General features: G+C 47.4%; 1 protein-coding gene across 1 annotated transcript in view; it reads right to left on the reverse strand.

Annotated features, from left to right (window-relative positions):
- SEMA5B (semaphorin 5B) overlaps positions 1–20,577 on the reverse strand; it is a 124,010-nt gene that overhangs the window by 36,934 nt on the left and 66,499 nt on the right. The window contains exon 2 of the mRNA XM_061407069.1: positions 1,597–1,777. Coding sequence (XP_061263053.1) covers positions 1,597–1,729 — 133 coding nt within the window. The 5' untranslated portion in view covers positions 1,730–1,777. The remainder of the gene's footprint in view (positions 1–1,596; positions 1,778–20,577) is intronic.

Consider the following 20,577-nt stretch of genomic DNA (forward strand, 5'->3'; position numbering starts at 1 on the left):
TCTGAAAGGAGGTGGGGTGGGAAGTCAGTTTCATTCAAGTACTTTACAGCTGAAGATCAGAACTGGTGCCAAGGAAGCCAAGTTTTTAAGGAACACGTCTTTACATCTCTCCACCCTCGTCCCATCACACCCAGTTTGTACCAATACAGACCAGCCTGGCTGGGCAACAGGGATTCCCCTGCTCTCCTTCCACTGTCTCTGCTCCCAGATCCAACCATGCCCCAGCAAAGCCCCTGAGAAGAAAGGGTTCATTAGGAGCTGCCACAGAGGGGTCCTCATATGACAAGGCCAGCCTCAGAATCCTGCTCCTCGGTCCTTCCCATCAGCAGCAGCCACCAGCATGCCAGGAGCCATCAGAAGTCTGAGGGTGTGCGTGTGTTTTGTAGGTTTAGGGACACTGCTAATTTACTTTAATCCACTTAAGCCTTCAAAGCCTCGGATCCGAGCTCCAACAAGACAGCACAGAGAAGACGGCTGGAAACTCTCCTCCCTGAGCGGGAGCCAGTCCACAGCTGGGAATCCCGCACATCTGAAAGGCCCCAGCCTCCCCACCTTGCTGCCCCAGCTCCTATCCATACTGCCTTCCCCACTCCCCAGACCCCATGCCTGCCTCAGTCTCATGGATTCATTTCTCCACTCTGGTTTCTATCTTGCCCCTCTAAGCTGGCTGTGTGGAATCTCACCGGACAGGCTGCCAGGGCACCTGAGTTTGGAGTACCTGCCCTCTGCCCCGGGAAGTGCGAAGAGCTCCGGATGGGAGTCAGGAGGCCAACACTGAGACCCAGGTCTGACAAATCCCTCTAACCGTCTACACCTCAGCCCGCCTTTTTGTAAACAGAGATGAGTCCTTGCCCTGCTGTGCTGCCAGGATTATTGTGAAGAGGAAAAAGCAGATAGTTTATCAAGCTTAAGAACCTGGGGACTACTGAGACCACATCTGCTGATCCTCATGTGAGCTGCCACATAGGTGATGGATCCTAACACCCCTAGTGACCCCCAAATTGGCTAACAGGTCGAGGGAGAACATGCAAGATGCTCTGGTATTTGTGTTTTATTTTTAGATTATCATCAAATATATATCATTTTAGAAACTCTTATTGAGAACTTATGGACCCCTCAGAATATGTCCAGTGATTCACAAACCCCAGCTTGGGAAAGACTTTAACAGGACACTCTCACGAGCAGAAGGAAGCTTTCCAGAGATCTCCAGGCATTCCCTCATGTGTGAGTCACCCTCATTCTTCCCCAGGGAAACCAAGAAGCAGAGCTCATGCTGCCAGAAGAGCTACAGCTGAGATGACCCACCAACCCCTGGCCACCCCACCCTGGGCAGCCACAACCTCATTCTCTAGCAATGGAATTCTAGGGAAGGACCCCAGGGAAACATGGAGAAAGAGTTGAAGGAATTGTCTGCAGACAAAATCAGATCCTCCAGCCCACTGCTACCCATTCCTCTTACACCTACCCCCAGAGGAAGAGTCTTCGTACCCTACAGAAAATGACTTCCAACATCCAGAGAGACCCTGCAGAGGGCCCACCTAAGTCCTTCAGGACACAGTTACTGCAAGAAAGGACCCAGCGGGAAGTGGCTCTCACCTGCAAAGGCCACGATGGGGTGTTCCCTCAGGGAGCACAGCTGCTGCTCACCACTGGCTTCACCGGCGACATCCTGGGAGCTGGAGAGGTGCACTAGCAGCAGTGTGACAGCCAGGGGTCCTGAGAACACCATGGTGGGCCCCTCTGTGGTGCCGGCTCCGGAGGCAGGCTGGGCGGAGACCTGCAATGCAAACGCTCACTCACCACGCGCTCCCTCGGCAATGCCCACCTCTCCCGATTTCCTGTGTACTTGTCAGTGGCCCCGCAGAATCTGTTTGTTTGTTTAAATGAAATTTATATTTTATTTATGATACTTAAGAGTTTGCTCTGCTCCAGTAATATAAAGTTATAGATCATATCTTGAAAGCTAATTTCCCTCGTAATGGTATTCTGGACAAAACTGACAAATTATAGAGCTTTTTCTATTATGATCCCAAATGGTTTAAAATTTATTTTAATGATAAAGGTGGTATCTTAGGGATTTTAATAAATGGAGTTAGGACAAGTGGGTAGCCATTTGTAAAAAGATAAATTTAGATCCATAACTCTCACCAACTAGGGAAAATTCCACTGGATGAAAGATTTAAATGTTAAGGATAAAAGCAGAAAAATACTAGAAGAAAATGTGGGCAGAATTCTTTATAACCTTGGAGTGGAGAACCATGACTCAAAATCCAGAAGCTATTAAACAAAAGATTGACAAATTTAACTACATAAAAATCACGAACTTCTGCAAGCTCCTCCCCACCCCCTACAAAAAACAAACATCCAGCAAAATCAAAAGGCAAATGACAAACAAGGGAAAAGATTAGCAGTTTGTGGCAGACACAAGGGGCTAAGATCCCTAATATATAAAGAATTCCTGAGAATCCAGGGGAAAAAGACGACAATCCAGTAGAAAAATGGCAAAGAATTTAAATTCAAATAGGGCTTAAAAATATGAATGACACTACTCTCATTCATAATAAGAGCAACTCAAATTAAAAGTTGAACTGAGGTAAGGCTGCTCATATATCAATTCCGCACACATTCAAGTGAGATGACAACTCTTGGGGAGGTAATGGGAAAGGGGTGCTCATAAGCTGCTGGCGTGCACGCATGCAAAGCCGCTTCAGTTGTCTCTGATTCTTTGCGGCCCTATGAACTGTAGCCCACCAGGCTCCTCTGTCCATGGGGATTCTCCAGGCAAGAATACTGGAGTGGGTTGCTGTGCCCTCCTCCAGGGGATCTTTATGACCCAGGGATGGAACGCATGCCTCTTGTGTCTCCTGCATTGGCAGGTGGGTTCTTTACCACTACCCCTTACAATGCTGGATGGTGTACAAAATGATACAACCCCATGGAAGCAGACCTAGCAACATCTGGCAAAACAACAGAGGCATGACCCCCTCTGACCTAATTCCCTGGAGTAAACCGGTGCTACCCGAAGTGTGGTCCACAAGCTGTGACCACTCTGAGGTAAGATAAATGAAGAATTTGGATAGTGTTTTTTAAAACCTTTATAGTAATTTGACAGGGTAATTTTTATGTCTATTGGATCTAATAACAAAATATGTGGACTTGTATTTTGCCTAGTTTTTTTTTTTTCAATTCACTTCTTAAGAAATTCGCTTTGATTGAATTTTACGTAAGTATCCATCTGCTGCTGCTGCTAAGTCGCTTCAATCGTGTCTGACTCTGTGCGACCCCAGAGACGGCAGCCTACCAGGCTCCCCGTCCCTGGGATTCTCCAGGCAAGAACACTGGAGTGGGTTGTCATTTCCTTCTCCAATGCATGAAAGTGAAAAGTGAAAAGTGAAAGTGAAGTCGCTCAGTCATGCCCGACTCCTAGCAACCCCGTGGACTGCAGCCTACCAGGCTCCTCCATCCATGGGATTCTCCAGGCAAGAGTACTGGCGTGGGGTGCCATTGCCTTCTCCAAGTATCCATCTGCAGCAGACTGCATATGGGAAAGTAAAACCTGCTCCTTCACCATAGTTAGTTAAGAAACAAGAATAGGTGACTGGTACACCTGCAAAGTGACTTATACACGAGATTATTCCTTGCGGCATTTTTTTTTTTAAATGACAAAAGACAAGTAACAACCAAATATCCAGCAAATGGAGACTGCTTAAAAAAGCCACGGTGTATCAGCTACAGAAAAGAATGGGGGGTTGGTCTTCAGATTTTGTTGTGGAGGAGTCTCCAGGTATATTAAGTGAAAAAAACAAGGTGCATAACAGTGTAATATGCTGTTACATACTACATGCTACACTTTGTGTAAAAAAGAGGGTAGAAATAAGACTATATATTTATATTTGCTTATATTAGCATTACAATACAGTGGAAAAAATAAACCCAAACTAATTAAAAAAAAAAAAAGGACACTTAAAAGTAGCAAAATGGTGATCCAGGTGTCTCAATATATACTTTTTATATAATATTTTCACTATTGAATATTAAATGTGCTTAATAACATCTATTCAATTAAAAAAAAAGCTGGCTTAAAGCTCAACATTCAAAGACTAAGATCATGGCATCTGGCCCCATTACTTCATAGCAGATAGATGGGGAAACAGTGACAGACTTTAGTTTTAGTTTCTTGGGCTGCAAAATCACTGCAGATGGTGACTGCAGCCATGAAATTAAAAGACAAAGAAGGAAAACTATGACCAACCTAGACAGCATATTAAAAAGCAGAGATATTACTTTGCCAACAAAGCTCCATCTAGTCAAAGCTATATGGTTTTTCCAGTATTTATGTATGGATGTGAGAGTTGAACCATAAAGAAAGCTGAGCACCAAAGAATCGATGCTTTTGAGCTATGGTGTTGGAGAAGACTCTTGAGAGTCCCTTGGACTGCAAGGAGATCCAACTGGTCTATCCCAAAGGAAATCAATCCTGAATATTCATTGGAAGGACTGATGCTGAAGCAGGCGCTCCAATACTTTGGCCACCTGATGTGAGGAGCTGACTCATTGGAAAAGACCCTGATGCCAGGAAAGACTAAGGGCAGGAGGAGAAGGGGACGACAGAGGATGAGATGGTTGGATGGCATCACTGACTCAATGGACATGAGTTTGAGTAAGCTCTGTGACTTGGTGATGGACAGGGAAGCCTGGTGTGCTGCAGTTCATGGGGTCGCAAAGAGTCAGACATGACTGAGTGACTGAACTGAACTGAACTGATTCAATAAAAATTTTAAAAATTAGTGTTGGTTCCTTAAAACTTCTAATACACAGAGTTGCCCAACAGTTCCTCTGGAGCCTGACTCAGACGCTCTGTATCATGTCCCACCTCTCTCCTTCCCCAGTCCATGCAGTGTGTCATCAAGTCCTGTTGACTCCACACCCTTTACATGTCCCGAACTCACGAAGTAGCCTCCTTGGTGTCACTTTCATTATCTGTGAAGTGAAAGGTTGAACTAGATCAGGGATTCCCGGCTGGGATAGCAGCAAATTGGAATCACTTCCACTGGAGGTAGAGTCCTGGGACCAGTAGGTGAGTGATCCCTAAGGTGATTCTGACAAGTCTCCCCAAGGCTGAGAGGCCCCTGGGGTTCCTTGATGCTCAAGATCGTTTTTACTCCTAATCTCTCCTCTCTCTTCTCTCCTCACTGCCTCTACTTACCCCAGGTTTGGAAAACTACAGCAGGATGTCTCTTCCTGTTTCTCCTGTGTGTAAAATAAGATAAAACCTATCACTGCATTGATGCAAGGCTTCGAGGAAGCATCCCTGTGACCACACAGTCCGTGAACCTTTACCCTGCCCCATCCTGCACCTCACAGGTCATTAGCCCCCAGAGCACCTCTTTAATCTCAATCTCAGGCTCAACTGGCTGTTCCTTCCCAGGAGAGCCTGGCCATCTCTCTGAGCAGAAACCCTGTGGGAGGGAGATTTGGCCCAAACTTACTCCCTGGAGCTATTTTTCATACAGCTGTTCACAGAACTTATTCCTCAGTGCTAAGCTGGGTCCTTCCTGCTGCAAAGGGTTTGGCACTGCTCTCCTGTCCCGGGTGCCAGCATCTCCTTTCCTTGACACGGATTCCTGGGCTCAAGAGACTGAGGGATCAAAAGGCAGGGCCAACTCTCTAGAGCCAGTCAACCTGAGTTCAAATTCCAGCCTTCTCCTTACCAACTGTGCAACTCTGAGAAAGAATACTTAACCTCTCCCTGCCTTAGTTTCCACAAATTGGGAATGAGAGTAACAACATCAACTCCCTCAGCATCTGTAAAAGTTAAGAGAGTTACAAGTGGCTGCACCTGTGGGTTCTGCATCTCACCAATATGGATTGAAAATATTCTGGAAAAAAATTCCAAAAAGTTCCAAAAAGCAAAACTTGAATTTGATGTGCCCCCAGCAACTGTTTACATAGCATTTAAATTGTATTTACAACTATTTACATGTCATTTACATAATATTAGTAATCTAGAGATGATTTAAAGTGTATGGGAAGATGTGCATAGGTTATAAGCAAATACTGTACACCATTTTCTATTAGGCAGTTAAGCATCTGAGGGTTTTGGTATGGGGAGAGTGGTCCGGAACCAGTCCCCCATGGATGCTGGAGTGTACTACCTCTTAAAGGCATAGAACACTGCCTGGCAGACAGTGAGCATTAATTAGAGCTATTCTGGTGCCCTGAGGGAAGAGGAGCAGGGAGGCCTGGGAAATTCCCTCATGTCCTTGGGCTGGAGGCCTTTCTGTTTTCTTCTCTACTCTTTTTCCTTCTCCTTGCTGTGGGCCTGGACTGTATGAGGGGCGTCCTTCCCTCTGGTCAATAGGGGGCACAGGTAGAAGATGGGGAGGGGGAGGCAGGGGTGGACAGGAAGCAACAGAGTGGGCTGCTGCATCCCTCCACGAAAGGTCAGAGCTCCTTTCCTACAGCATCTCTGCCTCCAGGTTTCAACATCACTCCCTCCTTCCTCCCTTCAGGCCTAGGGATGTACCACACCCCTGGTTATCAGCCCCAGGGTACCGCACAGTGAGCCTTCCCATATGGTTCCCCAAGCCCTTCCCACCCCTCTGTAAACAGTTCCTTTATTAAACTGCCCTCACATTTCCCAATTTGTGTGTGCCATCTGTTTCCTGTGGGGACCCTGGTTGATATTAACACCTAATTGGCGATGTTCAATACATATGCAAATATCATCCTTTTGGACTTTAGCTGGGGCTTTTCTTCTATCAGCTCCTCAGGACATCCAAGGCAGTATGACAACTGCTCTCCCCCCATTATTCCCAACCCTCCCCTTGTCCGATGGTTCTTTCCAAGGCTTCTGTGCCACCCCGAGTCCCCAAGCCTAGCCCTCTGTGTGGCCAGATTCTGGATTCCTCCAGCCTGAATTAGGTGGACATCCTGGGGCTTCCCAAGTAGTGTTAGTGGAAAAGAACCTGCCTGCCAATGCAGGAGACATAAGAGACTCAGGTTCCATCCCTGGGTTGGGAAGAGGAAATGGCAACCCATTCCAGTATTCTTGCCTGGAGAATCCCAAGGACAGAGGAGCCTGGCAGGCTATAGTCTATAGGGTCGCAAAGTGTCGGACATGGCTGAGGTGACTTAGCACACACACATGCCCGCACCTGGGCCCCTTCCTCTCCCCTGGACCCCAGGCCTACAAGTACCTAATTTCTGCAGCAGAAGTTCCGCTCACATTATGGTTTTCATGTAAATATGTCCTCCAAGTCCCTCCTGAATCAATAATTGCTTGGTGGACATCACTGTGCCCACCTGGGCCCCAGTGCAGCACGCCTGCTGTGTGAGGAGCAGGGAAGGGCACACAGCACAGGACTGAGGGTGGGAGGGACAGGGACTGAGGACAGGACCTGGATTCCAGGTCTCCTCTGCTCAGGTGAGGTAGGAGGGAAAAGGGAGAGCGAGCCGGAACAGCTTTCAGACATGGGAGCAGCACACAGACCAGAGCTGCCCAGAGACAGGCAGCCTCAACACTCATTAGGGAGGAGACGGGAAGAGTCCTTGTTGAGGTGAGTGTTTCAGTCCTGAGGATGCGCGGTGGGTGGAGATGCTGACTTCAGGAATCCCACAAGGGCCGTGCCCAGCCTATTTGTCCATCACCTTCAGGGACCTCCTCTGCCCTTGGCAAGAAAGCTAGGAGACCTTAAGAGGGGTTCAGAAGAGGGACAGAAGGAGCCCAGAGGCAGGGAATGGTGCTGTAGGGGCACACAGCCAGGGCTCCATGAACCAAGGCCCGAGGACATCAGCAGGGCAGGGGTTGCCATAGTGAAAAAGGCTGCCATAGTGAAACAGGAGAAGGTGGTCAACCTCTGGGTCACAGAGGGTTACAGGGTCTGACTTCCTGAGCTCTTTCTAGATACTTGGGGTGGGGCTTGACTTCCCAACTCCCAAGAAGTCCCCATCTTTGGAAATGATCTCTCCATCCACATATCAAAGGGATAGGCCCCCAGCAGGCTCACACGTACCCTATCCCCACCCCATCACAGCTGCCTGCACCAAGGGAAGACCAATCAGATGCTCTCCCCAGCCATTTGGGTATACACTCCCTACCCCAAGCCCAGAGTCAGGTTGGTCACTGTAGAGGAATTTGGAACACTAATGGCCCCATGGAATGCCATCTCCCACCTGTCCTGTGGGCTGAGAGGAGCAGAGATGATGTGAAGTCAGAGACCAGTGACAGAAGAGAGCAGAGACTCCCTGGGACGCTGCCAGCCTTTCAGTTCCCAGTTCTAGCCCTTTTCTGAGTGAGGTCTGTGTTCTACTTCCACGAGCCACCCCCTCCCAGATCCTTGTAATCAAACTCCCTGTTTTTGCCTGGAGTCATGTCAGATCAGGTGTCACCTACTCAGTATTGTCTCCTCAGTGTCCATTCTCACCCTCCTTCTTCCTAAAGGAGCCTGTGCATCAGCAAGGGTGGGGTGGGGGCAGTGTGCCCTGCTCAGGTCCTGCCTGGTCTTCCAGACTGAGTGGTCCAGTGAGACACTGTGAAAAGTCTCATGGGGCCTGCAGGGAAGTGGCTGAGGAGGCTCCCTTCCTGCCTGACCTGTAGGTATGGGCAGCCTTGCAGCTTTAGGTGACCTCTAGCCACATGGTAAGGATCATGGTGCAGAAAGACAGATGGAATCTGGGCTGCTGATGACAGAATGAGCCCTGCTGTGCCTACCTTCAGGCTTCTTTCCCATGTTTGATCATCACACTTTGGGGTCTATCTCTTGTCTGTAAAATGGGGAGAGTAATCCCTCCCTCATAGAGTCGCTGCAAACATTTAAGGAGTTATTTTATCTAATAGGCTTAGATCAGCACCTGCCACAAACTAGGAGATGTATAGGTGCTCAGTTGCGTCCGACTTTTTGCAACCCCAGGGTTTTGTAGGCCACCAGGATCCTCTGTCCATGGGATTCTCTAGGCAAGAATACTGGAATGGGTTGCCATCTCCTCCTCCAGGGAGGTGCTGTATAAAAGTTGGCCATTGTTATTATTATTTTTGAATAATTCACTCCTAATTTATTTAAGCCCTTGTTTTTCAGGTCTCAGGTATCATTAACCAAGCACCATTCCTATTCCACACAATTGGATTTCTCATGCCTACAACCCACATGCCTAAGACAATCAGGAATTTCTCTTTCTAATATGTTTAGGTGGTCTGGATTTCTCCACTGGCATTGTGTAGTGGAGGCCATGCCACCTTCCTGAGGCTTGCAGAGTTCCACAGAAAGCCCAGAGCTTGGGAGGCTGCCAGACCTGGGTGCAAACCTTAGTTCTGTCACCTGTAAAATAAGGGTAATATGTCCTTGGATAGAATGCTTGTCACCACGCTCCCAGAACTAAGTCTGGCACAGAGCAGGCCTTCTATGAAATACATTTGTATAAATGTTTCACGTACATAAAACACTCACCTAGTCACCTAAGTGTCTTCCCAGGCTCTCCCTGCATTCGTTTATACATACTTCATTGGGCATCTGCTGAATGCCTATTACATGCAGTTTCCTATACAGATAAAGGAAGTGAGGGAGGTGGAACACCCACAGGATGAAGACTTGGTGCCTGCTTTCGTGGAGCTTACACTTCACTAGGGGAGAGGAGACAGTCTCCCGAGGAACAAGCAGTCAGGAGGCAGAGACAGTGACCTGGGCCTGGGGTCTGGATGCTACGGGGGACAGAAAGCCTGTGCTTCTCCCTGTCTCCAAGCGCTTGTCACTGGCTCTGGGTGGGGTGCTCTAGAAGAGGGGGTTGGAGAGCAGCACCAGCAGACTCCTGCTATTTGGGGGACCCTCAGTGACGAGGAAAGCATGTTCCCAAAGCCTTGGCCAGACATTCTACTGTTTCCTTTCCTGCTGCTGCCCCAGTTCCCTGTGGTCCTCACTATGGGGTCACTGTAATGGTGCTTGGAAGCATGTGAATGCATGTTTGTGGGTGTGTGTGTGAGAGAGAGACAGAGAAAGAGAACGCACACCCACGTGGGCTGCCCCTTGAGGACGCCTCGCCTTCATGGGACTTCTCCAGAGCTCATTTTCCCAGCTCAGATAGTGGGAGGAGGATTAGCTGCAACCGTGGGAGGGGATGAAATTGCTGACTGAGAATGAAGGAAAGAGAAAAAAGGGCAGAGGGCCAGGCCCAAGGTCCAGGAAGGACCGCAGTCCTACAGGGACCTTTGCTCCTCTCTGGGGAGAAGGATGAGGGACACAGGGGTGGAGAGTGTGTGTGTGAGCTGACCCCCTACAGAACCCACACTGACCTCCCAGCACACTCCCTGCACAACCATGCCTTTCCTGCTTGCAAGGCCCACTGTCCAGACCTGCTTCTGGCAGGAGAAGCTAAAAAGTCACACCAAGGACCATCGAGTCATCCATCATTCCATTCCGTAGAAGGATAAACAGGGGGGTGTCCCAGCTCCCCTGCTGCTTATGGTCCCACAAAAGAGAAGGAAGTATGAAGAGGAGATGAGCAGGAAGCAGAGTCCAAGGTGCCCTGGGAAAGGGAAGTGAGAGGATGCCGGGGGATGGAGGTCTAGACCCTCCCGTAAAAGGTGGAACTCAAATAGGGCCTTCAGGAAAGAAGAGGAGCTCTCCCAGCCATCGGGGAGAAGAGCATTCCAGAACGTTGAACTGGTAAGGGCACAGGCAGAGACACGGCCGTGGTCCATCCTCGCATCATCTAGCGAGGCTGGAGAAGTGGGCAGCAAGAGACGAGTCTGGAAAGGAAGACGGAGGCCAAATGAGGGAGACTTCAGCACGAACCTGTAGCGTCAGGAGGTTTCTTCCGCTGAAAGGGAAGATGTGTCGATAGTTTGGAGCAGAGGAAGGATGTGGTTGAATCTGTGCTTTGGAAAGGTAGGTGGCAGGGGCAGCGGGAGGGATGGGTTAGAGCAGGCCACCTGTCTGAGAACTGGAAATGGGTACCTCGTCCTCTGAGAGAGGCCAGCCCATGCTCAGAGCGTGGCTAGGTCTCAGCCCCACTAGCACTTGCCCAACTGCAGGGGCACAGCCCTGGAGAGAAGCCAGGAGGGGCTGGAGGAGCGAGGGGGAGGGGCGTGGGTCACAGAGCTGAGCAGGCAGCAGTGGTGTGTGTGTTTGGTCACTTCAGTTGTGTCCACCTCTTTGTGACCCCATGGACTATAGCCTGCCAGGCTCCTCCGTCCATGGGATTCTCCAGGCAAGAATACTTCAGTGGGTTGTCATTTCCTCCAAGGCAGCAGTGGAGACCATTCAAATTAATGCTGCAAGTTGGTTGTACCCAGAGTGGCCGGGGTGTCTTTTGATTGCTATAAAAGGTATAATCAGAAAGGAAGAGACCCTGAAAGATGATGGCTTGAATAAACATGGCTGCAGCCTGTTGAGAATGTGCCAAGCACTGTGCTAAACTCCTCCCTCCAAGACCTCATGGCAGTTTGGCAAGAAAGTTGCTCGATGCCCACGGATCACTATGCTCAGCTGATGAGAGGAAACAGACATGAGCAAAACTGAGGCACGCACACCACCACTTGATAACAGAGTGATCTGAACCCAGGACTGTCTGCTGCTGCAGCCCACCTCTGGGTCACTCCACACACCACCCTCCCTCAAGGAGAACTGGCCCAGCCCTCCTGGTATCTGCTGAGCCCTGGCTCTGTGAGCTCTCTAAGCAAACTTCAGAGTTTCATTTGATTTCCTGAGTTGGCTTCCAGACCAAGGAGAGCGCTTTCTGGTTATAAATTATTGAGCTGACTTCCTGCCACAAATCAGTCTCCTGTGAGTCTGGCTGTGGAGGCCAGTTTTTCCAGGTCCTGAGTGACTCTGGAGAAAGGCATTCCAGAGGTTGGATGGTCAGGGCAGAGCCCCACCCCTAGGGCTCTGACAGTAGCCTGGCAGTGCTGGGTCCAGCCTTGACTGGATGGCCAGGGGCCAGGCTGGATGGGATAAACTGAGAGACTCCCTTCTGTCCCCACCACTGCTCAGCCCTTGAGCCCTCGGGGACTCTTGGGGAAGGGGGCTCGGCTGGTTCTCCTTCCTCGGGTTCCTCCCTCCTTGCCTGCATTCAAAGTCTCCACTTGGCTGCTTGCCTGGGAAAGGAGGAGAAAAAGAGAAGAAAAAGAAAAGAAGAGGAAATAGGGGGAACCAAGAGCAGGAAAGAACACCATCTGCCTGTGGTTTGGTGTAGACGGGAAGGCATGGGGGCAGCTCCCCCCCTCCCACCCAGGATCACAAATGCTATCTTCCCACCCACCCATCACTCACCACTTGGGGGGCAAAGCTTAGCCAAGCTCAGCACAATGATAAAATTGAGATGCAGATTCCTTCCCATTGCTCTGAATAGAGCAGATTGGATACGGATTTCCCCCTTTTCTTCCCATTTAGACCATCTGGGCGGCTGGGGCCCCAGAGAAGAGTGGGACCAGGTGGGGGAGGGGCAGAGGTTTCCTAGCACTTTTCAGCTCTGAAACCTCAGGGTGAGGGTAACAGATGCCACCCCCACCTTATCCCCTTCCCTGGGGCAAGTTTGTTCTCTGTCTTTGTATTCTGCTCTCCGGCCTGGGCGGGGCCCACTGGAGTCGCCTCTCCTCTGTCCTAGCAAACTCCAAGTGGTGCATTTGTCATCAGAGTCTACTGTCCTTCCTGCAGGCCCACCCACACCCCCCAACTGCAAATAAACCTATGGGGAGGATGGAAGGGAAAATGCAATCATAGAAAGTTGATAGGAAGGGCTATTAAAGATTGCTTTAAGCCTGAGGAAAGTGAAGCTTGGGGAAGAGTATCCAGCTTAAGGTTGGGGAGGGAGCTGGTGGGAAAACCAAGACTAGATAATAACAAGAGCAGCAACAACAAAGACCATGTTATTTTATATCAGGATGTGTTCTACGCTCTTTGTATAATGCCATTTAATCCACACAATAACCCTACAAAGTAGGTACGATTATCATGCCTATTAGCCCATTTCATAGATGGGCAAACTGAGGCACAGACCTGCTAAGTAACTCGTATAAGGCCAAACTGGTGGAAGTCAGACCCAAATCCAGGTGGTGGGGCTCCAGAGCCTGCCCCTCGCACGGTCTCAGCGCACCACCCAGGAAAATGGCATTATTTGACAGACCCTTAGGAGTGGAGACATGAGTGGACATGACTGAGTGACTGAACTGAACTGATCTTGTAACATAAATTTATTTCCTGTTTCATAGCTAAATAATTTTCCATTATGTAGCTCTAACTCACTTTCTTTACTCATCAATCAGTTGATGGACATTTGGGTTGATTGGGAAGATCTCCTGGAGAAGGAAATGGCAACCCACTCCAGTATTCTTGCCTGGACAATCCCATGGATGGAGGAGCCTGGTGGGCTGCAGTCCATGGGGTCGCAAAGAGTTGGACACGACTGAGCGACTTCACTTTCACTTTGGGAGTGGAGCTCAGGCTGCTCCAGTAAGCATTTGCAGATGGGGAAACTTAAAAAACAGCCCGCAGCCATTCTGTATTTATAATCACAAAATCTAGACTTGTTCCTCTGAACAGAGTATATCAACACAAAGTTAGAACTGGAAATAAGAATAGAAAGGGAATATTTACATCGCTTGGCAAAAGAAGCAAGTGTGAACCTCGTGAGGAGACGGCATGTGGCTGGACCAAACACGGGAGGAGAGAACCTGGCGCTCAGGGAGACGCCATGAATTAGATCCAGGACCCTGCCTTATGGTTGCAGCGCAGCTTAAGTGAAATAAGGTGAGTAGCATGTTTGGTTCATACCTTGTCGGAAAAGTAATATGAATGGAGGTGGTGGTGGTGGTCACCCTGAGGTGGTAAGGTCATGAGGAGGGGTTTTTTCCTGTCTTTCAGACAGTCTGTAATATTTAATTGTTTTCACATGGAGAAGAAAATAAAGGAGACTTGCCTACTTTAATTGCTGGAATTAAATGCTAAGGATGTTGCCAAACACAAATCAAGCTTATCTATTCATTAGAGCAGCCTCCTTTTTCTCCTCCCCGTGGGCAAGCTCTTTCCATGGAAATATTTTGCTATCAGATATTCAGTTGCTGTATAAAATGAAAACTGCATTTGAAAACATGCCTAAGCTCAAAAACAGCCCACGAATCCAGCTAAAGGCCTGGGTTTCCTTGGGGTTTCAATGACAGATCCACTGCTCAACATAAATCTTCGTGGGGAGGGTCCCTTTCGCCCCAGAGCATGGTTCTGAGCATCTGGAGAGGCAGTTCTATAACCTAGAGAACCCCGACAGAGAGGCACGGTGCTGCTGACGGTTACACAACAGCGTGAATGTTCCTAATGCCGCGGACTACAAAATGGTTAAATGGGGTTGATAAGAGTGTACAATAGTGCAGCTGCTATGGAAGACAGTATGGTGGTGCCTCAAAAAAACACAAATAGAATTACCATGTGATCCAGTAATTTCACTTCTGGGTGCAGGCATACTTCATTGTATTGAGCTTTGCTTTATTGTGCTTCAAAGATTTTTCTTTTTTCTTTTTTTACAAATTGAAGGTTTGTGGCGAGCCTTCCTTGAATAACTCTATCAGTGTCATTTTCCAACAGCATTTGTTCACTTCATGTCTCTCTGTCATATTTTGGTAATTCTTGGAATATTTCAAACTTTTTCATTATTATTATATTTGTTACGATGATCTGTGATCAGTGATCTTTGATGTTACTATTGTTTTGGCATTTTTTAGTAATATTTTTAATTAAGGCATGTACAGTTTCCTAGACATAATGCTATTGCACACTTATTAGACTACAGTATAGTGTGAATATAACCCTAATACGCACTGGAAAACCAAAACATTCCTGTGACTTGCTTTATAGTAATCTTTGCTTTATCGCTGTAATCTGGAACTGAACCCATAACATCTCCGAGCTATGCCTTCATGTGCGCGTGTGCTAAGTCACTTTAGTCATGTCCGACTCTGTAGTCTGCTAAGCTCCTCTGTCCATGGAACTCTCCAGGCAAGAATACTGGAGTGGGTTGCCATGCCCTCCTCCAGGGGATCTTCCCGACCCAGGGATGGAGCCCAGGTCTCCTGCATTGGCAGGCAGGTTCTTTACCACTAGCGCCACCTGGGAAGCCCATGCCTGTATATATCCCCCCAAAATGAAAGCAGGGACTCAAAAAGATATTTGTATACCCATACACATCACAGCACTATTCAAAATAGCCCAAAGGGGAAGCAACCCAAGTGTCTATCAAAAGATGAATGAGTTTTTTTAAAAATGTGGTATATAATGGAATATTATTCAGCCTTTTATAAGGAAGGAACTTTTACACATATACAACATGACGAACCTTGAAGACATATGCTTAATGAAATAAGCCAGACACAAAAGGACGTATATTGTATGATTCCACTCATACGAAGAATAGTCTAATTTACAGAGACAGAAAGTAGAATGGTGGTTACCAGGGGCTGGGGAGAGGGGAGAATGGCGAGCTGCTATTTACTGGGCACAAAGCTTCAGTTTGCAAGACGAAAAGAGTTCTGTAGATGGGTGAAGGTGATGGTTGTGTTACCGAAAGGTATGTGTGGGCTGTCCGGCTGCTTACTTACTGCTCAAAAGCCAGCAAACAGGCTAGGTTGGTGGAAAGGAAAGTCTGCTTTACTTCAGATGCCAGCAACTGGGGCAGAGGGAGGGTGGTGGATGTCTGTCCAAAGGCCGATTCCCCCACTGACAAGCAGGGGATGAGAGCTTTTGCAGACAGAAGTGTGTGTCGGGGGTGGGGGGGAGCTGTTTACATGCAGAAACAGCACAGCAATCTTTAACAGTCATCTTCAAATGGGCAGTGATCTGACCAGCATCATCTTGATTGTTTCAGATGAAGTTAATCTTCAGTTCCAGGGTCCATTTGTTTCCATTGTTTTGCGGTCAATTCTCACAATTGTGGCAGCTCGTGTCCTGAGTACAGTCTGGTCATCATGTAGTTCACTTCTCCACTGGTGTTTTGGTATCTATAACTCAGAGGATATGGCTCAGAATATTATCTATAGCCCTTGAGAAAGAGCTAAAAGTTCTTGACTATGCTAATGACTATATTATTATTATTATTATTAGTCTCCTTTGACTGTTTTCCTTTGTTTCCACATTTCTCACTGCTCTGATTAAACTTACTCTTTGACTAAAGTTTTCCAGAGGCAAAAGGCAGGCAGAGGACATGGTGCGTGGGCAAGGACTATACGGTCCTGCTCCATTTCAACTAGACAACAATGTGAATGTTTGTAATACCAGTTAACGGTACACAAGAATGCTTAAGATGGTAAATTTTACACTGTGTGTGTGCTACCAAATTTTTTTGAAAATAGTTTCTAAAATCCTCAGGATTGAGGAGGACCAAGAGACCCCAGCGGCTGTGCTGCTGACCCCCCAGAGGATCAGGTCTTCTCCCACTCTCCCCGCAGTGTGATGCCCACTGCCAGACCCTCACACCTCCCAAGGCATACTTGCCCCTGATCAGTGAGTGAAGTGAGCCCCCTACTGTCCATGCGCACCCTGGTACCGGGCTGGGGCATCAGACTGCCCAGGCTGAGCTGAAACCACTAGGGGCAATTTCCGGTGAGTCCTTGGATATACAGGGAATGAGGCTCTCTTTTGAGACAGGTTACGTGTGAGGACAGACGTCTGGGTGGACTGTGTGCTGGCCACTGTCTTCGTTTCCTGCGGCTGCTATAAGCAATGACCTGGTGACTTCAAACAACACACATTCATTCTCTCCAGTCTGCAGGTTGGAAGTCTGACATGGGTCCCCCTGGGCTGAAATCAAGGGGTGGGCAGAGCCACATTCCTTCCTGGAGGCTCTTGGGGAGGATCTGCTTCTTTGCTTTTTCCAGCTTCTAGAGGCAGCCCACATTCCATCATCAGAGCCAGGAGCCCTGCCTCTCTATAGCCCTTCTTTGGTAGTTACATGGCCATCTTCAGTTTCAGTTCAGTCACTCAGTTGTGTACGACTCTGCAACCCCATGGACTGCAGCACGCCAGGCCTCCCTATCCATCACCAACTCCTGGCGTTTACTCAAACTCATGTCCATTGAGTCAGTGATGCCATCCAACCATCTCATCCTCTGTCAGCCCCTTCTCCTCCTGTCTTCAATCTTTCCCAGCATTAGGGTCTTTTCCAATGAGTCAGTCCTTCGCATCAGGTGGCCAAAGTATTGGAGCTTCAGCCTCAGCATTAGTCCTTCCAATGAATATTCAGGACTGATTTCCTTTAGGATGGACTGGTTGGATCTCCTTGCACTCCAAGGGACTCTCAAGAGTCTTCTCCAACACCACAGTTAAAAAGCATCAATTCTCTGGTGCTCAGCTTTCTTTATGGTCCAACTCTCACATCCATACATGACTACTGGAAAAACCATAGCCTTGACTAGATGGACCTTTGTTGGCAAAATAATGTCTCTGCTTTTTAATATGCTGTCTAGGTTGGTCATAACTTTTTTTTCAAGGAGTAAGTGTCTTTTAATTTCTGCAGTCACCATCTGCAGTGATTTTGGAGCCCCAAAAAATAAAGTTTCTCACTGTTTCCCCGTCTACTTGCCATGAAGTGATGGGACCAGATGCCATGATGTTAGTTTTCTGAATGTCAAGCTTTAAGCCAACTTTTCCACTTTCCTTCTATACTTTCATCAGGAGGCTCTTTAGGTCTTCTTTGCTTTCTGCCATAAGGGTGCTGTCATCTGAATATCCGAGGTTATTGATATTTCTCAGGGCAATCTTGATTCCAGCTTGTGCTTCATCCAGCCCAGCGTTTCTCATGATGTACTTTTCATATAAGTTAAATAAGCATGGTGACAATATACAGCCTTGACGTACTCCTTTCCCAATTTGGAACCAGTCTGTTGTTCCATGTCCAGTTCTAACTGTTGCTTCTTGACTTACATAAAGATTTCTCAGGAGGCAGGTCAGGTGGTCTGGTATTCCCATCTCTTTTAGAATTTTCCACAGTTTGTTGTGATCCACACAGCCAAAGGCTTTGGCATAGTCAATAAAGCAGAAATGGATTTTTTTCTGGAACTTTCTTGGTTTTCCGATGATCCAGCGAATATTGGCAATTTGATCTCTGGTTCCTCTGCCTTTTCTAAAACCAGCTGGAACATCTGGAAGTTCATGGTTCATGTACTGTTGAAGCCTGGCTTGGAGAATTTTGAGCATTACCTTACTAGCGTGTGAGAAGAGTGCAATTGTGTGGTAGTTTGAGCATTCTATGGCATTGTATTTCTTTGGGATTGGAATGAAAACTGACCTTTTCCCGTCCTGTGGCCACTGCTGAGTTTTCCAAATTTTCTGGCATATTGAGTGCAGCACTTTCACAGCATCATCTTTTAGGATTTGAAATAGCTCAACTAGAATTCCATCACCTCCACTAGCTTTGTTTGTAATGATGCTTCCTAAGGCTCACTTGACTTTACATTCCAGGATGTCTGGCTCTAGGTGAGTGATCATACCATCGTGGCTATCTGGGTCATGAAGATCTTTTTCTGTGCAGTTCTTCTGTGTATTCTTGCCACCTCTTGTTAATATCTTCTGCTTCTGTTAGGTTCATACCATTTCTGTCCTTTATTGAGCCCATCTTTGCATGAAATGTTCCCTTGGTATCTCTAATTTTCTTGAAGAGATCACTAGTCTTTCCCGTTCTCTTTGCACTGATCACTGAGGAAGGCTTTCTTATCTCTCCTTGCTATTCTTTGGAACTCTGGATTCAAATGGGTATATCTTTCCTTTTCTCCTTTGTTTTTCGCTTCTCTTCTTTTCTCAGCTATTTGTAAGGCCTCCTCAGACAGCCATTTTGCTTTTTTGCATTTCTTTTCCATGGGGATGGTCTTGATCCCTGTCTCCTGTACAATGTCACGAAACTCTGTCCATAGTTCATCAGGCACTCTATCAGATCTAATACCTTGAATCTATTTTTCACTTCTACTGTATAATCGTAAAGGATTTGATTTAGGTCATACCTGCATGGCCTAGTGGTTTTCCCTTTCTTCAATTTAAGTCTGAAGTTGGCAATAAGGAATTCATGATCTGAGCCATGATTTGAGTCAGCTCCCGGTCTTGTTTTTGCCGACTCTATAGAGCTTCTTCATCTTTGGCTGCAAAGAATATAATCAATTTGATTTTGGTATTGACCATCTGGTGATGTCCATGTATAGAGTCTTCTCTTGTGTTGTTGGAAGAGGGTATTTGCTATGATCAGTGCGTTCTCTTGGCAAAACTCTGTTATCCTTTGCCCTGCTTCTTTCTGTACTCCAAGGCCAAATTTGCCTGTTACTCCAGGCTTCTTGAATTCCTACTTTTGCATTCCAGTCTCCTTTAATGAAAAGGACATCTTTTTTGGGTGTTAATTCTAGAAGGTCTTGTAGATCTTCATAGAACTGTTCAACTTCAGCTTCTTCAGCATTACTGGTCAGGGCATGGACTTGGATTACCGTGATATTGAATGGTTTGCCTTGGAAATGAACAGAAATCATTCTGTTGTTTTTGAGACTGCATCCAAGTACTGCATTTCAGACTCTCTTGTTGACTATGATGGCTACTCCATTTCTTCTAAGGGGTTCTTGCCCAGAGTGTAGATATAATGGTCATCTGAGTTAAATTCACCCATTCCAGTCCATTTTAGTTCACTGATTCCTAGAATGTTGACATTCACTCTTGCCATCTCCTGTTTGACCACTTCCAATTTGCTTTGATTCATGGACCTAACATTCCAGGTTCCTATGCAATATTGCTCTTCACAGCATCAGACTTTGCTTCTATCACCAGTCACATCCACAACTGGATGTTGCTTTCACTTTGGCTCCATCTCTTCATTCTTTCTGGATTTATATCTCCACTCATCTCCAGTAGCATATTGGGCACCTACCGACCTGGGGAGTTCATCTTTCAGCTTCGTATCTTTTTGCCTTTTCATACTGTTCATGGGGTTCTCAAGGCAAGAATACTGAAGTGGTTTGCCATTCTCCTCTCCAGTGGACCACATTTTGTCAGAGCTCTCCACCATGACCCGTCCGTCTTGGGTGGCCCTACATGGCATGGCTCATAGTTTCATTGACAAGGCTATGGTCCATGTGATAAGATTGGTTAGTTTTCTGTGACTGTGGTTTTCATTCTCTCTGCCCTCTGATGGAGAAGGATAAGAGGCTTAAGGAAGCTTCCTGATGGGAGAGACTGACTGAGGCAGAAACTGGGTCTTGTTCTGATGGGCGGGGCCATGCTCAGTAAATCTTTAATCCAATTTCCTGTTGATGGGTGAAGCTGTGTTCCCTCCTTGCTATTTGAATGTGAATGTGAAGTTGCTCAGTCCTATCTGACCAACTCTTTGCGACCCCATGGACTATATCCTACCAGGCTCCTCCATCCATGGGATTTTCCAGACTGGAGTAGGTTGCCATTTCCTTATCTGGGGCCAAACTATGGTGGAGGTAATGAAGATAGTGAAGATAATGGTGACCTCCTTCAAAAGATCCCATGCATGTACTGCTACACTCACTTCCCCCAACTCTGCAGCAGGCCACCACCAACCCATGCCTCTGCTGGAGACCCCTGGACACTCCCGGACAAGTCT

The sequence above is a fragment of the Bos javanicus genome, chromosome 1 (genome assembly GCF_032452875.1).
Source record: "Bos javanicus breed banteng chromosome 1, ARS-OSU_banteng_1.0, whole genome shotgun sequence".
NCBI classification, from domain to species: Eukaryota; Metazoa; Chordata; class Mammalia; order Artiodactyla; family Bovidae; genus Bos; species Bos javanicus.